The sequence below is a fragment of the Cydia fagiglandana genome, chromosome 12, assembly GCF_963556715.1.
Source record: "Cydia fagiglandana chromosome 12, ilCydFagi1.1, whole genome shotgun sequence".
Classification (NCBI taxonomy): domain Eukaryota; kingdom Metazoa; phylum Arthropoda; class Insecta; order Lepidoptera; family Tortricidae; genus Cydia; species Cydia fagiglandana.
The window spans coordinates 6882468-6906513 of NC_085943.1; the positions used below are offsets into that span (position 1 = coordinate 6882468).

At 37.4% G+C, this 24046-nt stretch overlaps 1 protein-coding gene across 1 annotated transcript in view; it reads right to left on the reverse strand.

Moving 5' to 3' along the window:
* Window positions 1-23838, reverse strand: part of LOC134669504 (protein groucho-like) — an 84356-nt gene extending 60518 nt beyond the window's left edge. Inside the window, exons 1-4 of the mRNA XM_063527094.1 lie at window positions 23606-23838; window positions 13852-13949; window positions 11904-11967; window positions 11071-11115 (exon numbers count right to left, since the gene is read on the reverse strand). Coding sequence (XP_063383164.1) covers window positions 11071-11115; window positions 11904-11967; window positions 13852-13949; window positions 23606-23674 — 276 coding nt within the window. The 5' untranslated portion in view covers window positions 23675-23838. The remainder of the gene's footprint in view (window positions 1-11070; window positions 11116-11903; window positions 11968-13851; window positions 13950-23605) is intronic.
* Between the last annotated feature and the right edge of the window lie 208 nt (window positions 23839-24046).

The following is a 24046-nucleotide window of genomic DNA, read 5'->3' on the forward strand; positions in this document are numbered from 1 at the left end:
AACGGTAAATATTTTCATAATTTTTCGGTACTCATGTATAATCTTAGACAAGTATGATTTTACATTAGATATGTGATTTCAGAGAATATATTCGAACTTCAAAGGTCAACTAACTGAGAAAAGTACGTTACTCTATTTGATTTTTTTTAAGCTGACCATTTAGGACTATGACCGTTCATAGTCCAACACAGCTGCACTACTTGCACCTAACTAAGCAAGAAAAAATCTATAGTTCGTTTTTTTAGCATTAGAAAGAACTCCACAGAAGCAAGCGTGCAGTTTTTATCACGCTCTTTAATTGTTAATAATTATTGAATTACCTAATGCTACAGCATGGTCAATACATATAATTTACTTCAAATTATTACCGCTAAAAGTGCCGGATTTGGAACCACAAGCATAAAAAAAACGAACTATAAACAAGTATATCAAGTATAATCTAGTTTCAAGTAAAATTCAATTTCCCTGTCAAAACAACGGTGTTATAATTACAATTAGGTCCGTGAGCGGAGCATAAGTACGTTAAATTCCGACATAGTTGCCGAGCGATTCATTTGCTCCATGAATTAGTCATTAGTGGGCACGTTCCAGCCCATTCAGGATACAGACTGCCCTTTTCTAACACGCCACAGTAGTGTGTGAGTAAAAAGGATAGCTGAAGTTCTGGTTTGGCCGGTAAATGGTTTTAATTCAGCTGTTTGTAGGGACATGTGGCGCCACACGCAAACGCCTTGTAACTGTGTTAGTAAATATGTATGTACTAGGGTTGCCAACTTTTTTTTGGTGGAATATAGTATTTTCTAGAATAAGGCATCAAAAATATAGTACTTTTGGATAAAATACTAAACATGAGTGTAATATACGTTTAATCGGAAATATAGGATCTTAACGTACTATATATTTTTCCAAAAGTATATAGTACAGACAGCCAAAATATAGTACAATACTATATAATATAGTACAGTTGGCAACCCTAGTATGTACCTACATAGTTATAAACAGCAAATGTTGAGTCTTTCATAAAGGATTATAACGAGTGTTATACTAAATTATGCTTTAAGTAATAATAAGTAAGGTTTACTTTAAAATGCAATTAAAGTATCGCGTACTCATAAGCAGCTAGGTGTTGTACAAACATGATTGTGAGTTCCAAAGTTCAACTTGAACTTTGACCAGAAACTTATCTGTAATAACTTAATAACTTTTGCTGATACATATTTTTGTACGTAAGATTTATAAATAGAATCCGGTTATGTTATACCGTATTTTCTTTGCCATAATAAATACAATACAATAAATCTTCATTGCACCATCTCAAGCGATTTAGAAAGATAACTCGCGTGAGTAGAGAAGTGATTAATTCTTTAGTTTAAAATATTTAACTTTGGATACTTTTCCTCTACATAATTATTTTGCCTTTATAAAATAATTAAATATTAATACATAAAAAATATAGTGCGTAATTTCTATTTATAGGTACAATAAAACATTACTTATTAACAGCTTGTTAAAAATAAATATACACAAACATTGATTAACAGTTCAATGTTGGATAACCCTTACACATTCCTATACTTAGTTATCGCGTTCTTTATTTTGTTGATAACACCTTATATTTAGCTTTATTTTATTCTGGGGCAATTAAAAACGAAATTGAGGGCAAACTTCATAAGTTCTTATCAGTTTGTTAATAAGCAGAGCGTGTATTAATATAAATACATTCCAACAAATTTTTCGTTCGGGATAAACGATAAACAATGGAAGATCAATGTGGTTCATAAGAATTAAAGTGTATGATCTCTACAGGTCGTCCAATAATACATAAACCAATTTGTGAAGACTCTTTATATATTTTTACTATACATTTGTAGACGTGATGCAGTAGTATTCTTATTATCCTTTCGTATGTGAATGTACAATGATGGCTGTTCAAAACATGAACTTAACTTATATACAGGGTGTCCCAGAATTCGACGTTTAGCCGTAAACGGATGATAGACCAAGTCATAACAGTTATCATAAAAATACAAACAAAAAATCCAACTCATGTTCTTTAAAAATTATGGTCACTAAAAATTCACTAAAAAATCCACACCCTGTAATGGTTCTTTAACTCTTGTTACTACAAATTCCATAATTTATTCTAATTTTTTTATCATTGTGTAATCTTGAATAATTACAGGGTGTGGATTTTTTAGTGAATTTTTAAAGTGACCATAATTTTTAAAGAACATGAGTTGGATTTTTTTTTGTATTTTTATGATAACTATTATGACTTGGTCTATCATCCGTTTACGGCGGCTTGACTTCGAATTCTGGGACACCCTGTATAATATTAACAGTTGAATGTAGGAATGGATGCACTGATCAGTGCTATTATCATGCCGCGATCAGAAAGGGATTAGAAATAACAGATTTCCATACACTTACGTCAAAATCAATATGGATTGACAGCTATCTCAATCCCTTTCTAATTGCGAGTCAGTAATACATACCAAGGGTTAAGCAGACTTACTTAAAGTATAATCGTTGGTTAAAATAGTTGGCTTGAGTGCAATTTTTAATCCCGTTTTAATACCATAATACCAAAACTATAAATTAACAGTTTTTTAATTCTCCTGTGCCTTACACGCTTAATTAGCTCTTCAGCATAATGAAACAACCGTTCTCATGCCAATTAAATGTCCTTCAACAGATGAATGGCTTGATTGGCTTGACAGGTAGCGTAAATTCGGCAGTAGGGCCACGTCGTTCTTCCGGCGATCGCTATCGGACCGGAAACACGTGGCTGATACCGGCATCAGGGAAAATTGTACACAGCTAAGCAAATACACGCCAAAATGTACAAGTAATTCTTTTGTCGGGTAATGCAAACAAACCAGAAGAAACCAGAGCGCGTTTTGTTATGAAATTGTGGAGATGCCTTGAGAATTTGAGATCTTAATTTAGAATAGGTTATTTTTACACTATGTATATGATTTTTTTAATTGACTCTGTAGCTTTAAGACCATAATAATTGGACCTACAAGTATATCTAGACTCTCTACTCTCTAGTGCCTCGTTTGATAACGATGATACTTACGTTTGATAAGTACTGATCACTTAAATAGACGCCAGATAAAACTATTTATAGTAAAATATAAAAGTACTACTAGTAGGTACATTTCAGACGTATTTTACTCAAGATTTCTAAATTCACTTGTTTTTTTGTTTATCACAACATATCTAAAGTCTGAAGATGTTATTTAATCTTCAGTTTGTATACCTATCCCTAGTAATATTATAAATGCGAAACTAATTGAGTCTGTCTGTTACCACTTCACGTTCAAACGCAGACTTAAGTCGCGGGCAGAACCTAGAGTAACAAATAAATATCTATCTACATAAAAACTGTTTAACACGTGGTTTCAATAAGAAGTACGTATCAAATAGCCATTAATTGGCATCTAAATGTGCAATTATGCATCGTGCGACCGCAGACGACTGCATCGATTGGAGTCATAAGTAATGCACACTGCGGCTGCGGCGCGCACATGTCACAGACGTCGCGGATGCGATTATTGCACATACGAGCATTTCCTGAGGCTATTAGCAGGCGTATGTACTCGTATGTTGATCACTATATAAGTTACCATCATTCAAGAAGTGACGTCAAGAACTTTATTGATAAATATTATCTTTTATTTTATATGATAGGAATATGAAGGAGAATAACTAGAGGAGATATTGAATTTTGGAGAGCAGTCGTAGCCTCTGCTCACTACCCAGAAAACTTTTATAACAGAGCTCTCTGCCAAAATATACAAGGAAATCCGACCCCAGCTGGATAGCGGGTTGGACAAAGAATACAAGAGAAAATATTGGAGGAGTTTACTAAACGGAGCCATATTTGTAGTTATAGAGGTAACAGTTACTAACTTGACAGTCTTGACACACCTATTTACTATATATATAAATACTATTTTAATCACAAAGAAACATGCTCACAAACACTTGTAGGTATTTAGCCTTACCCGGATTCGAATTTAATCGCAGCCCTACGTTAATCACTAGGTATTACAAGATAACCGGTTCTTTTATACGCGTATATCTGTTACAAAATGTGAACGTCCAAATCATGAATTATCAAAGAGGATTAATAAATTAAATACTATACTTTGGACTTATTTTTTACACAATACATTAATCATAATCACTTGTCAGTGCCAAATTAATTCTAATAGCCGGCTCAATAGCATTCAAAGAGGAAAGAATTAATTCAATCAATTACAGCAGTCATGCGAATGATCAATAAAAATTAATTGCATATTTAATCACGTGATTGAAGTGTTGGTATTCACGCCTTCTACTTACGTAAATCTTATCTAGATTATCCTCTAGCCCATACGTCAAACCTTGCCAAGCAAAATGAAATTTTATTTTGTCAAAACAAAATTCAAATTAGAATAGAACAGGAGACCTTTTTATAGGTCTCTGGGCGGATACAGGTTAAAATAGAAATCAGCAACATTTTCATTAGTAATTCCGTTGTATACAATCTCAGTAATAGTCATAAAATGCAAGTTTAATTCCGCAGTATTTTGAGCAACTGTCAGTGAGGGGTTCACCCGGAGGGTCGCCACCCCCTATGTTTGTAGTAACCCCTTCGCCCTGTTTGCATTGTTTCATTCTATTTGTATAGAGTGTGTCCCACCGCTGTACAACTGTTACTGTTTCCATGATATGTAAACGAGGTTTAATGATACTGAATCCGTGCGAACCCTCACAATTAATTTACCGAACTGAAGTGAAGCTCCTTAGCTTATCTCTTTATCATATCTACTTTCAAGCTTTAAGTAAACATTATTTATTAATAAACCATTGTTAATCGCGCATCTAATAAAACGGATAAGTGACAAAACCAGTTTGTTAAGTCGTTCTCGGTTTTATAAATGCTTTTTAAGAGTGGACTTTATTTAGTCAAATTGCTTAATTTTACATTAAGTAGCAATTATGGGACCAGACTTAATTATGTGGGAATCAGAGTTTGCGAACACGATTAGTATGCAAGTAGGTAAATGGAATGGCGCTTGTTAAAATTCTTACACCGCGCGAGCTGCAGTTTTACGGGCTATTACACTGAATGAAAAATGAGTGAGTCATAGGCGCAGAATACGAGGCGAATAGAAATCGTCTGTTTTAAATGAAAAGTCAAGGAGTGAACAAGGCGTACATTATTCATGAGGGCCGTTTCACGCCCGGCCACCGAGTATGTATGCATCCGACACTCGAGTAGACGGTCAAAATCGTCCGAGTACACCCTTGCGCCATTGACAATACGGTTCCGAGTATAGATGATGATATATCTCCGTCGACTGTACCGGAGCTGGCATCAACAAACTGTTTCGAAATCAATATCCGTGTCTCAATCAGTGCAATTAAGGCGCCCGCGGTGCAGGGCCGTATTCAATGTAATTAGTTTCGCGCCGTCGCCGCCGGCGAGGGGCAATAAATAAACGACTAGAATGACGTTAAACGTGCAGCGACTGCGGGAGGCGGTAATCTACAGAATGTCCTCTAAACCTTTTAATAAGTCAAATTAAATTAAGAACAATCACGAGATTGATATCGACGGTAATGTACAAGAACCAGAGATAATCGACAGTTATTAGAGTGCGCTTTGAGTACTACACGATTCTGTTATTACGTCGAGTCATTGCGTGATTTGGACTAGCAATAAAGCTATATTTACCAGTCACGAGTGTTCAACCACATTACACGGGAACGGTTCGAGTAATTTATTCATTCTTTCCTGACAAATGTCATGTCGCAAATATACTAATAGCCGTTCGAGAGCACGCTGTATGAGCGAATTTAATAAAGCCGGTGGGGTGAAAACGCCCTATTTTTTCACATGGCGCGCATCGCTTCCCCTAATATTATAGGGGCCGAATTTGAAAACACAATTAGACTTAATACAGAGGTGATTGTTGGCGAGCGAGGGTCGCTGCGAGGGGTTACTGTAAATCCTTTAATTTGGCTCCCCGATCAAATAATAAAGCGAGGGGCAGCGAGCAGCGAGCGATATCGCGTTTAGTGGTTTTATTGCAAGCGCCATCTGCCGCGCACGCACCCTGTAGATGGAGAGATAATTTCGCTTTTAAAGCGGGGGGCGACCGAGCGTTCATTGTGAGTTGTTGCGTTCGTTTAAACAATTCACAACGCTGTATCCGCCTGTAGATGGGACGATAGCGGCCATTATGTGGGCCCTTGACGACTGTCTGCGCTGCGATGTGAGGACTTCACACTCCAGCGAGCGCTCACTCTTCGATAAAGCACGCTGCTACCCGTTACTATCAACATTTTTGCGGATTGTAAGCCCACTTAATGTTTTACCCGGAATTTGCAAATTGTAAAGATACAAGTTTGTAAATTGTAAATACGAGACCTAAATACGACATTGTAATACAGATAAAAATAATATATCATATAATTTAATAATCACCGGTTAAACCTTATTATTTGATAGCTGCTTATATCTTATACATAGACTTATAAGACATTCGTATAGTACGTATGTATGTAGCAGCTAACAAAGAGATTAAAATGAATCCGATCGATAAATTTGAAACGAAATAAATTCATGTTAGATAAGATTGGAATTAAAATTGAATAGCTAATAATATTGGATCATGTAGCTTATCCGTTATCAAAGTAGATAAAGTTAATCCCTTTCACAATCAGTATTGTAGGTATAGTAACGGTCTCATGCATGTTGTTGATAATAATAGAGCGTGGCAGAAAAACAAACGGGATTACAGGGTACGCTCAACAGCCCTAGTTATTCATTATAAACATCGCACGTGCAGCCCCATTCATTCCTTAAAACCTCATATCTCATACGGTTTTTGCTAGTGCAAATGCCACCTTGCGTAGCAAAAAATAGAGTCCAATTTACAACAATAACTTATAAGAGATATAGGGTTGTGCGCAAACAGTAGCTTTATCAATGACCGGGTGCACCCTAATGCAACGGCAAACAATCCTCCGCCCGCTTATGAATAATTTCAACTCGAGGGTGAGGGCGTATGGAATCGAAATAACCAGTAAATTATTGAATTATACCGATCCTGACTCTGCGTCGTCGGAGGGAAGATTTATGTTGTTTTTTACGAGCTCTTTGAACGTTCTGAAACGATTTAATATTTCACAGAATACGTAGGTAAGACTACCAATCGCGTACGTGAGATAGAATCTGATGTTGTACAGTGAAACCTGGATAAGTGGGATCTCAAGGGGCGAGCAAATTTGTCTCACTTAAAGAGGTTTTCCACTTACCCAGGCTCCCAGTTAGCCAGGTACAAATAAATTTCTGTCTCATTTACAGAGGGTTCCATTAATAGAGGTGAGAATAGAGTATATTTCAGTTATAGAGGTGGTTAATAAGGTATTTAGTAATTATCTTTAAAAATAAATAAGGTAAAATAATCCTTGTCCCTGAATATTTTTTAAGTCTGTTTAAATATTTCTTTGAATTTATTTCGAATGATTCTCCAAAGGATAGATATTTCAAAATTAAATTACATTTGATGCGGACTTCATTGCGTATTAGAAATTTAATAAATAAAAAAATATTTTTTCGTGTTACTTATCAAAATTTCAGCTTTCGTTACGATAGTTTGAACTACTTACATAAATTAACTGAATCAAACTTGAAGTTGTTTAGACACAATTAGGCAAATTCGGAATTTGTGGATAGACTAAGAGTTAGTAAGAATACGGAAATTGTTAAATAAAGTCCAAGTTAGAGAGGTCATAGATTGACGTTATCTCAGATACAGAAGTCAATTCCCTATAAAATTCTAAAAAACAAGTAGGAAAATGCAATCTTATAAATATAGTCTCAGTAAAAGAGGTAAAATACACTCTCTGTCTCAGTTATAGAGGTAAATGTGACTATAAAATCACAACAACGAATCCCAGTTATAGAGGTTCGTTTTATCTCAGTAACAGAGGTAATTCAGTGCTAAAGTGTCGGGACCGCACCATGAGTCCCAGCTATAGAGGTTTCTCACTTATCCAGGTCCCACTTAACCAGGTTTCACTGTATTAAGAGAGTTCACCGTGATGTGCATTAAATTCTAGCAAGTTTCATAGGTTCGTTGTTTGACAATAGCTTTGCTCGAAGAGCTGCTCGTATATATGTATAAAGTAGATATGTTACTGCGAGTAACGAGCGAGTGTCAGTGAAGGGTGGCGAATGTGTGCACTAGAGCGTAGGGGTAACACCTCCGATCCCGACCGTTTTCGACAACCCTAACTCATTGTGTTATCGCCATTGGTGACACTCGATTTCTTCTGTTAATGGTCATTAAACTATTGACTCTTTGAGTATTTTATCAGCATATATAAAGTTTATCGATGAATAAACCATGGTAATAAAAATAGCGGTTCGATAACATAATATATACATTTAGAAACACCTTATCAGTTGTTCTAATCTATGTAGTAAAATAATACTGTAATAATATTACTAGTGTATTCGCTTCGTACTAAAATATAAACATAGAAACTGTTGCAATAATCAAAAGCGTGAAAGTCAGTCGGCATGAATAATGTCTCGCGGCGCGGAACAATAACTCTCCGTGTCGATACAGCTACACAAAGACGAAACAATCAATTCACGGCGTAAGTAGGTGCGATTCGGCACGGTCGCGGTGCTCTAGCCCCGCGACTAACAAAAGAAAATCTAAGCAATTAGTCGTCGTCAGAAAGAGCGGAAAACGCGCTTTAGACGCGGTCACGCCGGGCGTGCACGACCGCGGGAACTGACCGCGCCGCGCCAAAACGCGACTAGACGCGACAAAATTACAGTCAGCGTTATGAGGAAGATCTCCGACCTTGGATCGAAAACTCGCTTCGGACTTCAAACTTTATTGAGTGCTTAATCCGGCACGGTCACGGTATAGCAAACACAAAGGCGGACAAAAAAGAAAACATTACTTGTTGTGCGATTACGCTCGCTATAAAAGCTTGAAGGGGTACGGTTCTTTCTAATCGCTCGACTGAGCATGCTGAGTGCTAATGTAATAATCCATTACAATGAACAGTGAACGCTAAATAGCGCATTGAAGCGTTGAGCTAGTGAGCCATCTGTCCGGAGCAAACAACAGTGCCCCTCGGCTGGAATGGCGTATCAACATCAGTGATTCCTATTACATAATGCCTTTTGACATTGCAAATTAGAACCCTTACGCCGGGGCAGGCCAGACCCTCGGCAAATATTCACGCACTGACAGCGTTGGTTTATGTTCCAAACGGGTCTTAAAGTTTCTGGTTTTGATATGGATCTCTTGCTTTTTTGAGCGGCATGTTTTTTTTATAATATTGCTTTGAGGTTTAATTGCAGCCAGTGTGATTAACCTATAAGTACCTCCGATGTCCCATGCCCTACCTCCAAATATATTTAGATATAGGTATAAAAATAAATGGCTTACAAGCCCCTTGCCATGATTATTTATATTTTACAATTGTCTTAAAAAATTGTCCTACCAAGAAAAACTAATATCAAACTTTCTTACCTACATATATGAAAACATGTGTAACAAAATCACAGTCGTTTAATATTTGTCATGGAATCTGCGTAAATTGGCTTTGGTTCCGTCTGGAGGACGTGTTAAAGTACGGTTATTATTAAAAAGCGGGGTCGGAGCGTGTCGGCCGGCCGAGCGTAAAATCAACAGATTACCACGGAGCCCCTACGGATCGCCCCTAGCCCCGAGGGCTGTGGAACCCCTGCATAATACCCATTCGTTGCGATAGCTATTGTGATTGCGGTTAGGGTTGCTACAAATATTATAGGATTACTCGTGAGACTATTCAAATGCCTTGAGCCTTAGAATATATCAAAATAATTAAACAAATTGTGAAAGAGCGACTGTAATTACCGACGTTTAAAAAGTAGTTAAAACTTTATATTGAATAACATTTTTTTGGATCGAGATAAAGAGTGTCAACTCGAGGTAATTGAGCGTAAAGTCAGGTCTGAAATGTCTGGAGATAAATGAACTAAATGTTACCTATATTTTCCGCTTATTAGGTTTCATAGTCAAAATTGTTTTAATATTTCATTTATGGATGAACTCTGTCATCATTACTAAGTAAAGAAAGTAGTATAATATGTATTACAGTTATAACTTAAGCAACCCTAGAATCCGTTTCCCGTGAATGGTCGCAAGCACCTCGTAACTCACAGATATATTGTCTCCACTTTAGTCTCGCTTGGGGGAGCGTCCCTCGCTGATAATAATGCATTCGAATAAATGGCGTCACAACACAAATGCCTAACCGCCATCAATTGTTAGACAAATTATTATTTCTACTATCAATTATTATTAGTTGAAAGAAAAAGTCAGCACGGTAAAAAATAACGGAGCGCTCAGCGGAAAACGTTTGTTAATTTAAAAACCGAAATGTCAACGCCGGCCCGCCCTAACGCCGGGAGCGCCGTCAAACAACATTTATCCGACAAACAAGCTGGGCAATAACACACTTTTTCACTTTGGAAATTTCTCTGTGTTTCTCATGTTACATTTATGTTGGAATTACGCGTGGAATGTAGCAACATTATCGTTAAAGCTCTCAGTACACCGGACGCGGTCGCGGTGCGTGCGGTTTAACGCTTGCGTTAACTCGCTGCTTTTGAACTTTGGTCATCTTTAACTATTTGATTATCAAATTGCCATTATAAATTATAACATACAGGACAGTAATAGTTGCATATGTCTTGTAGTCTCGCAACACAGACACAAGAATAATCTGACTGTGATAAGGAATTATCAACATCAGATTAATTGTGAATGAGCACGTAATCGATTTGAAAGCGAGAAGCAAGACAATTACATATTATGTAAAGGTGTTAGATCAGATCAGAGGTTTTCCTGTGGGGGCAAATAGCAAGGCTAGTCTTTATCACGTAATGACATGGCCGACATTAATTATTCTCTCGCTGTGCACAAATAATAACCACAAGTACGCACCGCCACCGCGTGTTTGCATAAAACTAAAATAAAATACGAAAATAACACATACCTGCTTGTGCATTTCCACATTGAGGCCGTAAGACATTTCATAGTACTGAAACATAAATACAGATTAACAGATTCGATTACAAGTGTTAAAAATGTTAAACGTCCGAGTTGTGACACGGGAAGCATTTGGCACAGATAAGTTCCTCAAATTATAGGAGCCGAGTGACTAAACATCCGCGGCGCAGCTTGGACCGCAGCCAGAAGTGTTCTCGACATATAAAAATACTGACAAAAATTTCCTCTCAAGCGTATTAAAATAAATTGCGAGCGATTTGGCAACACTTAATCGTGATTCATAGCTGAATGGAACGAACATTTGAGGATTATCGAATGCCAAAAACTTTTATATTTAAATCACAGGTGCTACGATTCATTATTCTTAGCATACCTACGTCTCAATAAATTGTTATTCAATGCATGTTTATAACTCCCATATTATATTGTTTGGGTATTGAGAGGGACGATAATAATCTCCAAATAAATTATAAGAGGGTGACAAAATGGACGGTCGAACCCGATGGAGCAATATTGACGGGCATGCGGGTGACGAAGGGGACAATTCATTTAAACTTGAATAACAAAACAATGGTGTATCATTTGATAATCATCTCGAGCTTTCCCGCATATGCTGTAATAGGGTACCTACTGAGTATTTTATGTGGAACGCCTCGCTACTCAAAATCGAAAGAGCATGAAATCACAACTAAGCTCTCGCTCTCGGTCGGGGGTTGCTGAGATTAATTTTGGAACAGATAAGTCTTTGATTTAATGCACTTTAATTTTGTAGTGCGATTCGTTCGAGTGCCAGGGAATATAAAATAGTAGTCAACTCACCATAACATAATGCCTTTGAATTTCAATTTTTTCACTAGCCAGCTTTTCGCATTCTAATTTTAAACTGGAACAAACAGATGTTTATATTAAACAGATGAACTATTACAATTTTTAAATGCTTATAAAAATAGTTTATTATTTTATTCATATTTTATCGTATTATTTATTTTGTAAGGAATGACTTCTACTTCTAACAAGTATGTACCTCGATATTGAAGTTATTCGATTGTCAAGTATCTATTTCAACCAGATTCAAATGAGAGGGAAACGTCTAGCAAACATAGTTTGCAATTAAAAATGTGTCTAATTATTAATTTACAACAATGAGTATTTCTCCAAAGTAATGGTAACTATAACTACTTACTCCATTAGCTTATAGAGATTACATAAAAATAGTGATGATTGGATTTTTTTAATAAACAAAAACCACGTGACTCAGTCGTTAGGCCAATGACGTCTATTCACAGTAAAAAAAATGTTGGAGCTCAATTTAATAACCAAGTCACGCGGTTTTTTGTTTACATCTATTAAAATCCAAACGAAATAGACTATCTATAGTTTATCTTGCGTAAGCTCTTTACCACCTGTTTTATATTCTAATCCATATTGTAACGTGATCGTTATTTTTTATGTCAGAAATTCAATGTAAACAAATAGATAATACTTTTTGCTAGACAATAGAAAAAAAATGTAACGAAGGGTGGTTTTGTGAGGCAGGTAGCCGGATCTCTGTTGACGGGGATTCCGAGATAATCTCTGTTGAGATTTTTTACCCTCTGATACTTAAGTGATATAGTTGTCGTTGGCGTGGATAAAGTATTAGGGTCCTACGGGAATTAGGGACGAGTTAAGAAGTATATCATTCGTTAAACTAACAATATTGATTATGTATTTGAATTGAAACCAGACAACATAAATGTTGTACATTCTTGTTCCAGCGTAGTTGAGTTAGTTAAATTATGTAATATGAATAAAAAAGAATAGAAGACAATTTAAAATCAACAGAAACTTATCCTCATAAGCAATTGAAACTGAGATGAACATGAAATTGATTCCTTTAACAACACTGTAATGAAAATGCCTAAAAATACTTAACCAACATTAAACAAAAGATATTCGTCTGCTAAAAATGACAATTTCTTGCTTATGAATGGGGAATACTACTTCAAGCTTGCTTTAAATTCTCACCGAGATCACACATGTAAATTAATTCCACATTAAGCATAATGTATTCGCGCAAGGAGTCTTAATTACAATGATTAGCGTCGTATCGCGCTATCGCCAGATGCGAACAAAGCATTACTTTAATAATCATGTCGGTTTTTTGCCGCCATAATAGCCCGCCGACGGATTGAAATATAATTATGCACGTCGGTATGTCTTACGTTCGTGCGGGTAGTTATAGTGTAAACATGCAAGTCATAGACAAGGAGTGTTCAGTTGATTAATTACAGTATTTTCTGTGGAATTATGATATTTACGGTGCTCCTGCTCTTAAGAGGCCCACTGACGCCCACTGAGGCCGGACGATATCGGCCTGTCAGTTGTTCGGAACTGTCAAAATTTTGTTCTAACTGACAGGCCGATACCGTCCGACGGATTGTTAATCAGTGGGCCCCTTTAGGCGGACAACTCGTGCGCTGTGTCAAGATCGGTGGCAATTAGGTTTAGGCCTCGGAATCCAGTTACATCGGTGGATTTGAATGATCATTTTTATTTTGGAATGCTTGTGGCAAAGCTTTTTAATTGAATTAGTATAGAAAAAAAAAGTTTTTACATTTTCCATTGAGTGTAACCCGGTCCTGAAAATTCTCAGAGCGTTATTGCACTTCAGTATATCACTTAGGCTAACAGTCCTTTATCAATGTTTGTACAACCAGATATGTATATAATCATGTGATGTCACGTCGACTTCAATAGCTTACGAAGAGTAAATATCAATACTGACTTGTGATATTGCGCCTGGAGGAAGTTGAACTCTTCCTTAATCCGGTCGCAGGACTCCCCCACCGTGAACTTGATGGGTTGCCCGGGCTGGGGGGGACCCTGCAAAAGAACATTTTATATTAGAAAAATAATTAACACGGAACCACAGAAAGCCTTAGTAAAACTAATGCTAACAGGCCTTTTAATGGTCACCAAGTTGACAATGACAGCCAAGTTTAAGTTAAACGCATAAGTAGACACAACAAAAAAGTCTCATCAATCACAGTCTCGACAAAACATTCCTATCACGAAACAAAAATTACACGCATCCCAAATTATCGTAATACAAATTATCCTTTAATGACCATAATTCGGTGTGAGCCTCGCTTTAATGAAAAAAAAAACATCGCTCGCCTCTTAACACAAATAAAGTAACGCGAACACGCGAGCACGTAATAAAGTAAAAACAAAATAAAAAACTAGCTCCATAATAAGAAGCACGAAAATAAAAATAAAGCGAGAGACACAACACACGGTCGCCGGGAGGCCGGGCGGGCGGCAAAAAATAAATAACCGCTGCGAGCCGACGCCGAACAAACGGACTTTAAAAATAATAAAAGGAGCGTAAATAAAAGCGTAAAAGGAACTGGCGCAGCGTGTAGACGTTGTAAATGGAGCTGCGGACAATCGGCTCGGGGAAAATGCCGGGAATTTAGTGAATGTGGCTGCGGTGAACCCGCCTGCCCGCTGCCCGCCGCCGCCAGCACGCCGCACCGCCTTATCCTCCATCACTTCGTTAATGTCGTGACATTTACAATGCCCATCAATATTTTATGGGGACACTGATGATATAGCAGTCGTTTACCGTTATCAGCACTTAATGTACTCGTAACGACGGCCCCGAGCTACTTGTTTTAATTTAACGAGAGCGATCTATAAAAGAAGGTGCTATTTGTTTTCATTTCACTTCGCGCGGCAATTATATTCTGTTTCTCTCGGCGTGCAATTATTTATCCATGTACACATCTCACGATCGGAGAATAAAACAAATCGACAGTTACATTACAGACATGGCATTATAAAAGGCAAAAAGAAATCCGAGTCGGTAGCGAGGCGGCGCCGGCGTTCATATCATAGCGAGTCTGACACGATATCGGAGAGCCGAGACATGTCACGCAAGACATTGTACGTGTGTACTCGCCTTAAACCCGAGTTTCTATTAGCGTTCTAAGGTCGAGTGCACACTCGATTATAATTAGCGATTCACTTAACACGTGGGCCGATCGAAGGCTAGTTTATTCCAACACGTTTACCTCACCAGATTAACAAATTGATTACGGGCGCGTACTCGATGTTTAATTTAATTAGAAGTTCCAGGATACCCTGTGGCTGTGTACTTATCAGTAATTACAATGTTTCGTTAACATTTAGGTTGTAATTTAATACTTCGGAAACAAACCCTTTCGATTTATCTGGGGCCAATAAGTTACGGTTTGGATTCAATTACATATTTGTTTGCCGCGCGACCGCTACGCGACCGCCGCTGTTTCGCTTTCGCCCTCCACGTTGTACGTAGTACCAAGTTTTATTGCCACGATTAAAACGGAAAACATCATGCAGTAGGTAAATAAATGCGGACCAAATTAATTGCTATTTGGTTATTTAACTGGATTACTGTATAAATAAAGTTTGCGGCAGTTTTCATGCTTGTTAATAGGTAATGTTGATGAGTTGACATTCTAACAACGGTTCTATAAAACCCGCCATTATGTTGTTAGGTACTGAATATGAATGTTTTATAAATGATCTCCATTAGACATTCTTGATATTCAAACCAGAATATAATAAAATTTATTTCTGCCGTAAAATCAAATGGACCATTATGTTATGCGAGAATTACAACCCCGCAGTTAAACTATTATTACAGCAACCCTATTTTACGTCAATACCAAAGTAATAGCATAAGTACAAGTAAGATCATTCTCAAACTTCAAACCGATCACAAAAGGAAAATAATCGACGGCAATAATAGACTGAATAAACGTTCCCCTCGGCTTAAGAAAAAAAGATTCCCATGAATTATCACCGAAAAGGTCAAATTAAAATACAATGAACCGTTTTTGAGTGGCAGTATTGTGTAGAGCCCGGATGAAAGGCCCGCATGCAGGCCGCTCACAAAAAACAAAAACAAAACTAAACAGAACGCGTTTAAACGGATATAAAAAGAAAAACGTGTTCTTACTTCAAATTATTGAATACGTCTGTCTGCCCACGTCTACCTGCTGAGGACTCCTTTTATTGGGCCGGAATTCGAGTTTTACTTTAAGCGCTGCGGCCCGGGGCAGCCCTCGCGTGGTTCGAGTAACATGACTATTCAATCACTGCTTATAAACTATACTCGTTCGTTGGTCAATTACCCGCAACTCCTCCATGTTTGTTTACTCTGTGTAGACGCATTATTTAAATGTTGAAGATTTCCGTTGTTTTATGAACAGCACCAGCACTTTCGGGAATTCGTTCAACAAATATAAAAACAAGGCCGTATTATTTAGCCGTATATCGGTGAATAAATAAAGTGGATCGATGTCAACGATTTATTAGCAGCATTAGAGGTCCGCGGCCAACACAAGTTCAGCGACTCTGTAAACATCTAAACACCATTCGCACTTACAAATCAAACAAGAATACACAAATATTTGAACTCCTCACTAGTGTACTCAAGCCTTGGGCGCCGTAACGCCCTAACTCCGCTTAAATTCAAACAAAAATAAACCCTATTTAGAAGCCTTAAAGTTGGGAAAGAATTGAAAGTATGTTCAACGGCTTTTTGTAATGAAAAAAAAAAACTAGTAAACTAATATGGTAGCTCTGGGATCACCAAAGTGATTTTATTTTCTTAGAATCTTCAACGCATGCACTAACAGCCGATTGACAACGGGGCCTTCCTTCTTTGAATCGATTCTGTTTAGATAACGTCCAATTGTTTTCGTGTAGAAAGTGACAAATGAGTCGGCGGCGCGGGAGAGCTGTCACTTGTAGAGTTGTGGAAGGTATGATAATTAGTTAACTGTTCTAAATAAAACATTGGGCCAGCTTCTCACTTAGTTGTTTTGATGGGGAATTATTTATGATTTTAAATTTTAAACGGGTCTTGGATTTAAATTTTGCGAAGGCCTTCAGTTGTCTACTTTTAGATTTATGTTCGAATAACGTGTAAAAATGTACGGTATTGACTAATTTGTTATATAATATAATCAACTAAATTGAAGACGAATTTATAGCTTAATTACCTATGTATCTATAGGTATATGTACAAAATACAGGGTGACATTTGAGTCGTGATCAGTAATGTTTTTCAAACTCCATAAATAAACAACGAGCAATTTAATCCCCCTTATATATATTATATATATATTTATAAGTGGATTTAGGATATTACAACGGCTTATTATGATATTTAAATTAGTAAATTGAATCGCCTCTTTGAACTGGACTGGACTTAGGAACTGTCATTGACATCAATTTTGTCATTAGTCCCAGTTAGAAATAAAATTTACTTAATTTTTCATTTGAAATATCTTACAAAGCTGTTATAAAAAATACCCATGGCAATGGCCTCTTGTAAAAGTAAAATAAATGACAAAAAATAAAAAAAAAATTTGACTGATTTTAGTACGAGTAGGGGCATTAAATTGCTCGTTGTTTATGAAAAACATATCTGTATAGATAGCTGTTGGATCTCCATAACATAAATAAATAAATATTACTGATGACGACTCAAATGTCACCCTGTATAATAAAAATGTCAGTGATTTTAGTCATTCTTTCTTAGCTACGATGTGATGTGGTTGCAGCAGCTACGTTTATGTAGCGGTAACGCAGCGGAATCTCGACGCTTACAAACTGTTTGCCTACTCCAAATGCAGAGTTTATTTTCCCTGATAACACTATCATCACGAATGTCAGGAATTATTTCGGACGAACATTGACTCAAGCTCACAAGCCACTTCACTTATCAACACGATAACCCGCTTTAACGAGTTACATGTACCAAAATAATCGTTAATGACACAGTTCATATAAATTATGTTTGTTTGCCCGCATGATATGTTTGAAGAAACTTGGATACGGAGATCCAATTTGTATGTAGGTATAGGTATGTAGCGGTAATGCCGTCAGTCAAATATTGACGCAGTGGGACGACACGGATTTCGAGAAAACAGACAAATAGGCTCTTTGACAAACATCTCCTCACCTCGAGGTTCGGGCGGTGACTACAAATGACGCAGCAAACACCGTGATGTATTACAGAGAGAGAGTTGGGATATAACTAACTACATCTTTAAGTATTTAAATAAAAGTAAACAAACAATTTGTACATTATCGGTTCTAACATTAACGGTCAACCGACTAATTCCAAAACCGCCTGGACCAGTCACTGAACGAACTGACTTTAACCTACATTATTTGATCGTGTAATGTTTTCATATACCCTCAACTGGCTTAACGAGCCATTTGAGGGTAGATTATGTTTACTTTTATTTAAATACTTAAAGATACAGAGTATACTTATGAAATCTTGCTATAGAAGAAACTTTTTATTGAGCCTATTACGCTAATTGCCGTAAAAAATATGATCTTGAATAAGAAATGTAAATTCTTATATTGCGTGTAACTTCAATGAGCAATCCGACCAGCGCAATCGCTTGTACAATTACAATTATCATTTAATCTACTATTTGATTAATTTAATTTAATTATGTTGATCTTACGTTAAGTGCTGCGGTGTAGGTTGTTAGAGATACCCGCAAATCAGAAGATCCATTACAAGCCGGTTTGCAAACATGTTCGTTCGTATATACCTTGATAAGTTAAGAGCGTCTTATCAAGTTCGTCATACATTATCGTCACTTACCCACGTAAATACGGAACTAAACAAATATTCTTGAGAGGGAATATTATGTTGAACAGATTGTAAGAAGATTATTTTGCGACTAAATAAATTTGAGGGTATTTCGAATTAAATGCCAGGTGTTCATCTTATATTCTTCTTTCAGATTTATTAAAAAAAATATAGGTATATATCATGGTGAATGAAAATTCCCGAATATAAAGGTAACAATGTAATATTAACGATTAACGCTTTATTATTTTTACTATGGTACCAATTCCATAAATAAAGACACTTGTTTGAAAACATGGTTGTAAATAGGTACATATGTATACTTTTATTAAGTCCCTGTGTTAAACGATACAACACACGCCTGCTAAATTCTACCTACCAGAAAAGAACAATCAATCGTCTAACTAAGCTAGCGGTTTAAATTCTCTCACTTAACTCCATGAATAGTAAATACTTACACAAAGTTAGTTCAGAAATACCGCATAATGGTTCGGCAGGCATTGTCAACAATAAACTTATAACATAACCTCCGACACGTCGTGGGAACGGTCGGCAGCCGCTATTGTACCGCTCCCAAAGGAATAACGACGCATGCGAGTATGGGAGTCGCGAACGTATGTAACATTATCCCAGTACACACACAAGCCAAACAATATCTTCATGGAATAACGACGCATGTTACTATAACACTATAACAGTTTTTAAACACGAGTGGCATTTTTAAAACACTGGCGACGTTCAATGTCTCCAAACAGAAAAGTATTATGCGCTTGGAGATAACCGTGACATACGACCACTCGTCTCTCGTGCCGTGCTCAGTACGATCATTCATAATAGAGATCGCGTGATGAACGGCTAATTGCCACGAACAAATAACCTGGTGACAAATCGTTAATAAATAACACTTATTTTCGCATTATGTGCAGTCAACATTATGCATGGAATCACGAGATTCTCGCCAGACAAAAGAAGGTGACGAAAACAAACATTATTCTTCATGCCGTTTTCGTGACAATCGCATTGTTTACAAATAACAATGTTTTCCCCTACTCATGTAAATAAATCCCTTCCCCGTTTTTTCTTCTTTATAATCCATTTAAATTATATTTACGATTGCCATATGATGTACGGTTTTAAAGCAAATTGATATTTAAATTGTGGTCTGTATACGTCGGGAAATATTGTCGGGGATGTCACACAGATGCACTGCGGTCTGCGGTTGGCGTCGGACTTCGGAATTAGCCGTGAATAGCAAAAATCAGCCATACGCAAAAGTCTGAGGGTCCAGTTTGCTTTAGCATTTTTTTGGTTGTGGTCGCGGAAGCAAATTAGCATAACCAAGTCAGATCGATCGTTGCTTTGAATTAAGTGTTCCATGTAGCTCAACGACTCTGGTGTTAATTTGCTGGTTAACACGAGTCTCGCGGGCTTCGTTTGCAGGCCTAAAGGTATTGCCTTGTTTTCAGGTGTTTTAGCCCAAGTTTGTATAAATTTATATTCATGAATATAAATGCATGTTTTGTTTAGTTGTGGCAAGTATTATTTAATTGTCACTTAATATAAACAATGCGCGGCGGAATTTAGGGCGGTCCTTCGAGCTAGATATCTCACTCGGCACTTTTTGTGAAGGCGAAAAAGCGGTCTCGCCAATTAGTGTAAGTACCAATCTTATTCGTCCTCAAACAATAAAATAAATTTTGCAGTGTATCACAATAATAATACAAATCTGGCATGCTAGGTGTTCATTTTAGGTAATGATTATATGAAAGTGTAATAATTTCATTTCATAATGGTTAATATTTAATTCTAAGAAGCCAAGACTTTGATAAGACACGTGTTTTCCGCTGATGTAAGTGTCTATCTATAAATTGAACATACCCTAGAACCAAATGCCCGAACTTATTTAAACAAATGACGTGTTTATTGACATGACATTAATAACGGTAGAGGGACACTTAGGTATTTGACCTACGTGACGTAATTTATACATGACTTAATAAACTGTCAAGTAGGTTAATTTGAGTTCAATAGATATTCCTCCTTACTCATACCATTGCCAATGTATAGTCACCATTAGATATATCGGAACGGGTAAAGTGCTCAAATATATCTAAACATGCACCTTAGTAATTTGATAATAGTCTTTGTTCAGATATTTCTGAACACCTTGGCCGCTCCGATTTGATGGCCACTTGTTCCGACGTCACTAAAGTTACCTTTGTTAGCTAGGTAGTATTTAACTGTTTAAAAAACATTGACATATAAGTTTAAATATGTATATTAGTTTTTTTTAGAACTTTTTTAAGGTTTGCTCAGTAGATATAATTTTTTATGTATGTTATTAGCAACCTCAAAAAGATTATTTACATCCTTATAGTACCTATGTAAGTACCTTAAGTATTTAAGCATCTCCTAGCCATCACTGCTGCCAGGTAGGTAGACTAACTACCGACAGGCAGGCAATTGTAACATCCTAATTAGTGCGTATAAGAGGTCCAATTATCTTTCATTAGGAACGTAGCTGCCGGTATTCTGGTGATGTCACGGGAAACTTGTCATACCGAGATAAAGAGGGACATTTAATCATTTAATTAATTGCCAGATAGCAAATTAATTCGGTAGAATTAGAACAAAAGACTGCAACGATTTTGATAACACACGCAGTGCAAGTGTTTTTTAAACGTCAAACTTGAATGAAATTAATGACGTAAGTGTGAATAAATAACACTTTCATTGCGTGAATATTTTTATTTCTGATAAAATATTAAGACTTGAATCATTCATGAATCATTTCAGCCAGTAGAATGAAGTGCCGCGCGACCGTGGGTAGGTAGGTTCGATATCCGCCGAAGCAATTTCACGGATAATTGAGTGTCTGACGTGAATTGATCAGAAAGCGGCCTCTACCTGGCTACATAATGGTATTACCAATTGATGTCTTCAAGACCAGTGTTGATTATGCATTGACCCACCTTTATATGTAATATTACAATAAACAAATAGGTACATAATTTAATAGCGGTACTTATGAAAGGTAAAAAAATGTATTAGCGACTAAAACGTTGGCGACATTTTTTCCAGACCTGTACGAAGGCTTATCCAGAAGTCCAGTGACTTTTCGGTTGGGGTCGTAAAATATCAGATGTGATTACGATACGATGGTAGCGGCCGTAGCGTAGAGGGACGTCTAAAGTAATAAGTGTAATTGCCTACACAACACGATATATTTTAAATTAGGCAGAATATGATCATATGGTTTCTGCCTTGAATCTGGCTCTAGCTACTAACAAGATAGGTATTTTAACATTTTTAACCTCTCATTGGACGACTATCTACCTACCTCATGAATCTAGGATATACCTGGATCTGTCATGAGTGGTGGGGGTAACTGACAGAACGAGATAGTCTTATGTATCTTTCAGTAGGAGTAGCAGAGAAAGCGGTATTATTGCTTGTCCTTGTCACAGTTTCACTTTTTGTTCTTTCCCCACCTTTTTATTAGTATGGAGAATGGTGGGCAACAAATGAATTCGACCAATCACAGTGTCGCATTGCGTATGTTTTGTCCCTCACGGAGGCACGCGTATACCACTTCTATGCGATCCTACCTTCTATGACCTACCTATATAATACATACTCGTAGAACTGTAGAGGTGTCCAAAATATTTATTATTATTTATCAATCACTTTTTTGGCCAATATAAGCATTTAACAAAGAACAATAATATCTAATCGTTGAAATTATCGCAGTTCTTGTAGCGAATGATGAATATTTTCCTCTACAACATACAATGCATTATTCGTGGAAGCTCAAATGTTCGTTGAGAACCGTTTAGTAAAATAAAATACAGCAACAATACCGGGTAGTGAGGGCGCCGGTACCGCCGGTAGCGTAGCGACGTGCCGTCTCAGCGGGCGGCGTTTTATTACACCCCAGCTTAATTCTACAGCACTGCTTTATTTTATATAACTGTCTATGTTTTACTATTGTACAATTTTAGAATACTGGAGCGGTATTCCATTTTGTTTTTTGACGGGGCGTGACAAATTGAGACCGGCATTAATTTCAGCATGAATTTTATGCCGTTAGTATTTTGAAGCGCAAGATCTGACTGTTCCCAGACTTCACCGATTGTTTATAAGGCTTGCCTATGAAAACGACTTGGAATAGAAGCTTGAAGAGTACTTGAAAGGTAGGTATTTAAACTTTATAATACTCATACCTGTATCGCCCCTTTGTCGTTAAAGATCAAAGAAAGAGAGAAGGGTCGGTTTTGGTTTAGGAACTCGTATAAAAACAAACATTATTCATTGCACACATTGTACGAAAAATAAGAACATATTAAATGAATTTCTTTGTTGTAACTATTCAAGGTTCAAATTCACGGTTCACGATAATGGCTAAAAGACATCACAACGACTCGTATGCGCACTGTTATCCACTTTACAGTTTCAACAATTTTCCTATTCACGGCACTCAGCATAAAAAAGTTAACTGTTTGCAATTTAAGTGTTTCGCAAATTAGTATGCTGCACATAAAGAGCGCGAATAAGCGCATTAAGAGACATGTGGTGGCACACTTTCTCCACTCTCTCAGTTTGGGACCATTTGTAGATAATAACAATGGCAGGAGCTGTCAGTCGACTCCAAATTCATATTTAAATGAGCTTCTGAAATTACTTTAATGTTTGCGATTCTTTGCCGACGGGAATCGAATTTGGCACATCACATCAATTTGTGATCGGTTTGTGACACTTTACTGTTGCACAAACAAAGCACTGGCACTAATTCACATTGTAAACGAGGCACATCTGTTTGATATCCGTTTATGTGGGGGTCGGGGACTCGGGGTTGATCTCGGCGAAGTCTTACCGGATGCCTGGCGGCCGCCACGGCAGCTGCGGCGGCGGCGGCGTTCATCGCGCCCGCGCTTGGATACATGCCCGCGTCAAACACCAAGCATCGTCTGCACACCAACACAACACTCCACTAGCCACTAACAACACTGGAGCAATCCGCACGGTCAGTCACACGCGAAACTTTAGCGACAAGCTGTACGTCCTTCCTGCACGAGCTACGCGAGCGAACTGACGCGCGCGGGGGCCCCCCTCTACCCCCACACCGCTGCCGCTGCCACCCGCCGCCTCGCATACCGCTGCCATACATATTTTCTCCACTCGAATTTTTCGTCGACTATCTTCATGTTTGAGAAATACTTTGGCGAATCGGAGATATATACGCTCTAATAGATACGTATTATTCGGGGAGGGGAGGTTGGGGTGGTTATCGCGATCTGTGACTCGGCGTTATTTT